Source organism: Scyliorhinus torazame, chromosome 12 (genome assembly GCF_047496885.1).
Source record: "Scyliorhinus torazame isolate Kashiwa2021f chromosome 12, sScyTor2.1, whole genome shotgun sequence".
NCBI classification, from domain to species: domain Eukaryota; kingdom Metazoa; phylum Chordata; class Chondrichthyes; order Carcharhiniformes; family Scyliorhinidae; genus Scyliorhinus; species Scyliorhinus torazame.
The window spans coordinates 24,818,924-24,827,332 of record NC_092718.1 but is presented as its reverse complement, the minus strand read 5'-3'; the positions used below and the strand labels follow the sequence as shown (position 1 = coordinate 24,827,332).

The window sequence follows — 8,409 nt, the reverse complement described above, 5'->3', positions numbered from 1 at the left end:
ACATTTGCCACCTCTGAATCTTTCTCTTTGGGGCTACAACAAAGAGGACCAATCATGTTCAACAAACGTGCTTCAGTTTTTTGATGAGGTAACAGAGAGGGTTGATGAGGGTAACATTGTTGATGTGGCATATGTGGAAAAGGCATTTTGATAAAGTGCTGCAAAAGAGACTTGTGAGAAAAGTTAGAGCTCATTTCAGAGGTTAGCAAAGTGAGCGTTTTAATTATTGTACTTTGGAGGCACATCATCAAATTAAGAAATGTGTTGGAAATACGAAGGACAAGGTACAAAACACGGTAGAGAATAGATACAAACCAAAGGGAAGTGAGCTGTCTCCTTCAAAAAGTTGTATTTAAATATAAAAGAAAACACACCGAATGCCAAGTTCTACTGGGACTGTCGGAAATTAATTCCACTTTTTTCTGATGGGTGCCATATAGAGCAGTGCCTGACTGTTCTGGCCAGCTCTGTACCATTTCCTTTCCTGTTGTTCCAGGGATTGGCGCAAATGTTTTAATGTTTTCAGAAGCTCCTTATTCTGTCTCAGTAGCGATTCTCTCTCCTGTAAAGCCATATTCTGCTCCTTTCTGGCCACATCTCGCTCCCTTTCTGTGAAGACCAACTCATCTTCCAAATCTTGCAGCCTAAAGGTTATTATGTATCAGTTAATCTTGACAAAGAGTATCAAAGAGATTTTATTCCTAACCTACACACATACACACACACAGCTCTTCCCATAGCTGCTATTACACGGTTGGGTACAATTTCACAAGGGCAGCATGGTAGCATAGTGGTTAACACAATTGCTTCACAGCTCCAGGGTCCCAGGTTCGATTCCCAGCTTGAGTCACTGCCTGTGCGGAGTCTGCACGTTCTCCACGTGTGTGTGCATGGGTTTCCTCCGGGTGCTCCGGTTTCCTCCCACAGTCCAAAGATGTGCAGGTTAGGTGGATTGGCCATGCTAAATTGCCCTTAGTGTCCAAAATTGACCTTAGTGTTGGGTGGGGTTACTGGGTTATGGGGATAGGGTGGAGGTGTGGGCTTCGGTAGGGTGCTCTTTTCAAGAGCTGGTGCAGACTCGATGGGCCGAATGGTCTCCTTCTGCACTGTCACAGCTATGATTCTATGCCCAAGTACCCATTCTTCATGTATCAGTTTGGGCATTGAGGATTCAGTTTTATTAGTATGTTACTTTCTGAGGAAAAGCACAGGTAATGATCTCCCAGTGTTAAAATCTTAAGGTGGGCAGTGCAGTGGTGCAGTGGTTAGCACTGCTGCCTCACGCCGTTGAGGACCCAGCCCCGGGTCACTGTCTGTGTGGAGTTTGCACATTCTCCCCATGTTTGCGTAGGTCTCACCCCACAACTCAAACATATGCAGGGTAGGGGGCTAGGACATGCTAAATTGCCCCTTCATTGGAAATAAAATAAAAATCTTATGGCAAGTAGCTTGGCACTGAATGCCCTTCAGGGAGTTGGGGTGGGGAGAAGGCCAGGGTCATTGTGACCCAATGTGTCCTTATGGGTCTCGGAAGAGTCCAGTGACTGGGGTAAATAATAATTAGGTCAATGTGGAATAGTTCACTTTTTACAATGACTGATAGCATTCTGATCAGAAAATGTTCTGAAGCACCAGCTTGTGGCCCAGTAGAATGGTAAGATGTATATTCATGTCCATGTGTGTTTGCTGCATGAGGGCCAGGTTGGGCTTGACTGTGATTCCCTCCTCACTCACTGTGGTAAACACCACTGGTAACACATTGCATGTATTACGATACTGCCACTGTATTACAGGTACCACAGTAAATCCCAGCCTGCTGGCTCCTCCCAGCAGGCGGCGTACAAAAGTGTATGCTCTCCTGCGCTGCTCCCATTCTGGTTCCAGCTACAGGAGGCACATCTTGTGCAATAAAGCCTCGATTGTTTCACCATTCACGTCTCGTGGTAATTGACAGAACATCAATTTATTGCACAAGATTTTAAAAGATGAACACCTTAATCAAGCCTGATCGCCTGGAGCTGAGCCCTCATGCAGCCAACGCCACGTCCACCTTCGAGCAATGGCTAGCCTGCTTTGAAGGTGACCTCAGAGCAGCCACTGAAGAACCTTTGGACCCACAGAAGCTCCAAGTCCTCTACTCACGGGTGAGCCCTCAAGTTTTTCCCCTCATCCGGGATGCGCCCACCTACACAGAAGCGATGACGCACCTCCTGGCCACGAGACGGCAACTCCCGGGGGAGACTTTGGATGATTTCTTGCGGGCTCTACAGATTCTCGGTAGGAACTGTGACTGCCAGGCAGTTTCGGCAGTCCAGCACACCGAACTACTAATCAGAGACGCTTATGTCACGGGCATTAAGTCTACGTATGTTCGCCAGCGACTATTGGAAGGGGGTACACTCGATCTTGCAGAGACTGTGCAGCTTGCTAATTCCCTAGAAATGGCCTCCCGTAATCTGGAGGCCTACACTTCGACCGCACGGCACCCTCGTGGGCATCGTGGGCCCCACCAGCTGCCGATTCGAGTACATCGCAAGCCTGCGCCGCGCGGCAGCCAGCCAACTCCGGAGGGCCCAAATGTTATTTTTGTGGCCAGAGCAAACATCCCAGGCAGCGCTGCCCGGCGTGGAGCGCGACCTGCAACATGTGCAGGAAGAAGGACCACTTTGTTTCCGTTTGCCAGGCCCGGTCGGTCGCCGCTGTTTCCAGGCCTGGCATTGCTACACCCACCACGTGCGATCCAGGGGCGCCGCCATCTTCTCCACCACAAGCCCCGTGCGCCCCTTGGGTGCCGCCATCTTTGATGCCGCCCGCCATGTGCGTCCCGTGGGCGCCGCCATCTTCGGCACCATTTTGGACTGCGCCTCAGGACCCCTGCTCGCCTAGCCGTTTGCTGCCCGCTGATACCTCCGCCACCGCTGATCAGCTCGGGACCTCCCAACATCTTCCGCAGCTCGCCTCCATCACCCTTGATCAGTCTCGGCCCTGCAAGCTCGCGACCGCTACGACGACGGTAAAGGTCAACGGGCACGAGACGACTTGCCTCTTTGACTCCGTGAGCACAGAGAGTTTCATCCACCCTGCTACGGTAAGGCGCTGCTCCCTTCCGGTACTCCCCGTCACCCAGAAAATCTCCCTGGCCTCCGGATCCCATTCCGTGCAAATCCCGGGGTACTGTGTCGCGACCATCACCGTTCAGGGCGTAGAATACAGCAACTTCAGGCTCTACATCCTCCCCCCTCTCTGCGCGGCCCTGTTACTAGGTCTTGATTTTTAATACCACCTCCAAAGCCATACTTTGAAATTCGGTGGACCCCTGCCCCCCTGCCTCACCATCTGCGGCCTCACCACCCTTAAGGTCAATCCACCCTCACTATTTGCAAACCTCACCCCGGACAGTAAGCCCGTCACCACTAGGAGCAGATGGTACAGTGCCCAGGACAGGACCTTCATCAGGTCGGAGGTCCAACGGCTTCTGCGGGAGGGGATCATAGAGGTCAGCAGCAGCCCCTGGAGAACTCAAGTGGTGGTAGTGAATACTGGGGAGAAGCATAGGATGGTCATTGACTACAGTCAGACCATCAACCGGTACACGCAGCTCGACACGTACCCTCTCCCACGCATATCTGACATGGTCAATCAGATTGCGCACTATCGAGTCTTCTCCACAGTAGACTTGAAGTCCGCCTACCACCAACTCCCCATCCGCCCGGAGGACCGCCAATACACTGCGTTCAAAGCAGATGGCCGTCTTTATCATTTCCTTAGAGTTCCCTTCGGCGTCACCAATGGGGTCTCGGTCTTCCAGCGAGAGATGGACTGAATGGTTGACCAGTACGGGCTGCGGACCACCTTCCCGTACTTAGATAATGTCACCATCTGTGGCCACGATCAGCAGGACCACGACGCAAACCTCCAAAAATTCCTCCATACCGCCAAACTCCTTAACCTCACCTACAATAAGGAGAAATGCGTGTTCTGCACCAACCGCTTAGCCATCCTTGGCTACGTTGTGGAAGATGGAGTCCTAGGGCCCGACCCCGACCACATGCGCCCCCTCCTGGAGCTCCCTCTCCCCCACTGCCCCAAGGCCCTGAAACGATGCCTGGGGTTTTTCTCATATTACGCCCAGTGGGTCCCTAATTATGCGGACAAGGCCCGCCCACTCATTAAGTCCACAGTTTTTCCCCTGACGGCTGAGGCCCGCCAGGCCTTCAACCACATCAAGGCGGACATCGCCAAGGCCACGATGCATGCGGTTGACTAGACCCTCCCCTTTCAGGTGGAGAGCGATGCTTCAGACGTAACCCTGGCCGCCACCCTCAGCCAGGCGGGTAGACCCACGGCTTTCTTTTCCCACACCCTCCATGCCTCTGAAATTCGGCAGTCCTCTGTCGAAAAAAGGCCCAAGCCATAGTGGAAGCTGTGCGACATTGGCTGCATTACCTGGCCGGCAGGAGATTCACTCTCCTCACTGACCAACGGTCGGTTGCCTTCATGTTTAACAATACGCAAGATCAAAAACGACAAGATCTTGAGGTGGAAGATCGAGCTCTCCACCTATAACAATGAGATCTTGTATCGCCCGGGGAAGCTCAATGAGCCCCCAGATGCCCTGTCCCGCGGTACATGTGCCAGCACACAAGTGGACTTACTCCTGGCGCTCCAGAATGACCTCTGCCACCCGGTTCTTCCATTTTGTCAAGGCCCGCAACCTGCTCTACTCCATTGAGGAGGTCAGGAGCGTAACCAGAGACTGCCAAGTCTGCGCAGAGTGCAAGCCGCACTTCTACCGGCCAGATAGAGCACACCTGGTGAAGGCCTCCCGCCCCTTTGAGCGCCCCAGCATGGACTTCAAAGGGCCCCTCCCCTCCACCGACCGCAACGTGTACTTCCTCAACGTCATTGATGAGTACTCCCGGTTCCCTTTTGCCATCCCATGCCCCGACATGACTTCTGCGACGGTCATCAAGGCCCTGTTCGGTTTCCCCACCTACATCTACAGCGATCGGGGATCCTCCTTCATGAGTGATGAGCTGCGTCAGTTCCTGCTCAGCAAGGGCATCGCCTTGAGCAGGACGGCCCCCGGGGAAACAGGCAGGTGGAGAGGGATCCTGCTGGCCCTGCGGTCTAAATATCTCCCAGTATCTCGCTGGCAGGAGGTTCTCCCCGATGCGCTCCACTCCATCCGGTCGCTCCTGTGCACCGCTACTAATGAGACCCCTCACGAATGGGTGTTTGCCTTCCCTAGGAAGTCCACCTCCGGGGTCTCGCTTCCAACATGGCTGACAGTTCCTGGACCCGTCCTCCTCCAGAAGCATGTGCGGAGCCATAAATCGGAACCCTTGGTTGAGAAAGTCCACCTCCTCCATGCAAACCCACAGTACGCCTACGTGGCACACCCCGACGGGCGACAGGGCACAGTCTCCCTCCGGGACCTGGCACCCGCTGGGTCCCCACCCACAACCCCCGACCTGATACCGCTCCCCCTCCCTGTTGCCTCATTCACCCCTGTGCCACCCACCCTCCCTCTAGCGAACCTCACCACAGCCCCCATCCCAGCAGGATCCGTCCCCCCACTGGATCCACTAAGGGGTGACGAAGGAGAGGACAACACGCTCTCGGAGTCGCAGGTGACCACATCGGCGCCCACACCACCACCAGGACTGAGGTGATTGCAGCGGAGGGTCAAAGCCCCCGACAGACTCAATCTGTAATGTTTTCTTCACCCCCGCCGGACGTTTTTTTTAAACAGGGGGTGAATGTGGTAAACACCACTGGTAACACATTGCATGTATTACGGTACTGCCACTGTATTACAGGTACCACAATAAATCCCAGCCTGCTGGCTCCTCCCAGCAGGCGACGTATAAAAGTGTATGTTCTCCTGCGCTGCTCCCATTCTGGTTCCAGCTGCAGGAGGCACAACATCTTGTGCAATAAAACCTCGATTGTTTCACCATTCTCGTCTCGTGGTAATTGATGGTACATCACTCACTAGCTGTGATTGTTAGCTAAAACACCTGGCAGGAATGGGGCGGGTTCTGGTTGGGTGCCTGTTTTGCCCACCATCCAGGTTTACTCTGTATTGACTTGAAAAACCGGGAGTAGAGACCAGGCTCACACATGCAAAAGGAAACGTTTTGGGAATGCATTTTTTCTCATCGATATTCCAGTTCTTTGCTACCAAGCGCCAAATAAAATGATTACTTGGGCATAGTGATGGACAGCCTATCAATGAATACCCATGGAGCTGAGCCACTCTCAGAAAGTTGTGAGAAAATTGGGGGAAACTGGATGTCCTTTGACATTGAAATTGTTCAACAATTGGCCAAAAGTCTAAACTTAAATTCTAAGTAATCGTTGAATATGTTGGAAACCTATTTTTTGAATACATTCTGGCACAGAACACTACTACAGATCTTTGAGGGTTAAGCCATTAATGTCCAAATCTACATATTGTGGTTCCGCAAGAGTGAAAAGTAAGATGTTGGTGATTAGAGATGACTGAATGTTGTGTGGAGCACGATGGAACTGTCGTACCAAGGAAGGGAATCAGCCAAAGATGGATAATGCAGGAGGTGGGATGAGGGACATATTCAGGGTTTTGGTTGATTTCCTTTGAGGGAAACTAAGAAACTTTGTGCAGCTTAAGCAGAATGTTCAATGGGTTGGGACAGTGTCAGTGATAGGTTTGAATGTTGAAGTGTTTGGATTGTTAATTGTATATTAATTACATTTAATTATATGCAGGTGGTGGGCATTAACGGGAAATTCACTTGCATATGTAGAATAATAATGAAACTGTGCAGGATTCTCGTCCCTGGTGCGGCGAGCCCCCGGATTCAATGTCTTGCAGCCGGCCAATGGGGTTTCCTATTGTGGGTAGCCCCACGCCGTCGGGAAACTCCCGGGCTGCCGGCGCAACGATCCCGACAGCGGAGAATCCAGCCCACTATGTTTGTTGAGGTCAGAAGATGCATGTTTGTAATGTGTATCTGTGTAAATAAATGCTCATAAAAGTGTGTAAAGATTGGCTCCAGTTTTATCCTTCACACCTGGCTGTCTGAATTATAACAAGGATATTGTCAGTGATAAGATAGATTAGAGATGGGTTAGGATACTGCCAATGATAGGATAGATTAGTAAATGGTTAGGCCAGTGTCAGAGATCGGATAGATTGGCTTTCTATCTGTTTGATTTTTATTAAATATTGAATCAGATCCTGCAGGTAGTAAATATTCCAGAATTAGATAACTTAAAAAAAAACAGATGATGCCCGAGTTGCGGAATATTTTCCAACATTTTCTTTCTTAAAACCTTAAGAAACACTGTTAGTGATCAACAGCTTGAAATAAAATTGTTTTAAATATTGAAAAAAACATTGGCCCAGACCTTGCTTTCTCTGAGAGGGTGGGGGGATCATACCCTGGAGGTATCCTGGGAGATGTGCTGGGAAACACCCAGAGGTCTCCAGGCAAGGATTGCATGGGAATTTCCCAGGAAGTTTAAACTTCTGATGGGCAAATACCCCGCACCTGGAATCATCCAATACTCCAATTTATATCGGAGACGTCAGGTGGCTCTGACTCTCCGCGCAGAATAATTACCCAGGAAACGTTAGAAGGATTAAAACTACTTCTAACTAATGGGTGACGATACTACAGGCTGACTCCCCCTTAATCCTCCACAGCCCGACTACCTTGCCGACCGCTGACCACACCCCCAATCCCCCGACTCCCCTCCCATTCCCCCCAACTACCTCCAATCCCTTAAGCCTTGACCAGCCAGTTGACCCCAAACAACCTGACTCTCACCGGACCATCCAACCCCAACCTCCCCTGACCACCCTACCCCCTTTTACCCACTCGCCTTACACACTGAGCTTCTCCCTGGCTTCTCAAAGTGATTTGGACCTTTAAGGTTACCCGGTTTAAGCCAGTTAGTGCCATAAATAGGGGTCGTGGCTTCACTTTCCCTGCCACTGCTGCCCTGCATTGGAAGGACTGCATTGCAGGTACGTTGGAGGCATTTAAGGGGCATCTAGACAAATATATGAATAGGGTGGGAATGGAAGGATACGGACTCTGTAAGTGCAGACGGTTTTAGTTTAGGCAGGTACCATGGTTGGCGCAGGCTTGGAGGGCTGAAGGGCCTGTTCCTGTGCTGTATTGCTCTTTGTTCTTTGACTGCAAAGCCGCTGCCCTATACATTTCTCACCAGGCCTGGGCAAGGGATCGGATGTGAAATATGCAACATCCAGCCAAGGGTAAGTTAAAAATAAAAACAGTGTGACAATCCGACAGTGATCTCCACAGAGATCCTGGGACAATGTCATACCTGAATTTATAAAATTGAGGTGGTTATAAAGAAATATTTTACGGTGTTTTCACCATCATCAGAACCATG

The 8,409-nt window shown here is 51.0% G+C and overlaps 1 protein-coding gene across 7 annotated transcripts in view; it reads right to left on the bottom strand.

Annotated features, from left to right (window-relative positions):
* Window positions 1–202: 202 nt before the first annotated feature.
* The window catches only part of LOC140387440 (uncharacterized), a 32,770-nt gene continuing 24,563 nt past the window's right edge, over window positions 203–8,409 (bottom strand). For all 7 annotated transcript variants that reach the window (XM_072470554.1, XM_072470557.1, XM_072470555.1 and 4 more), the window contains one exon: window positions 203–644. In XM_072470554.1, coding sequence (XP_072326655.1) covers window positions 407–644 — 238 coding nt within the window. In that variant the 3' untranslated portion in view covers window positions 203–406. The remainder of the gene's footprint in view (window positions 645–8,409) is intronic.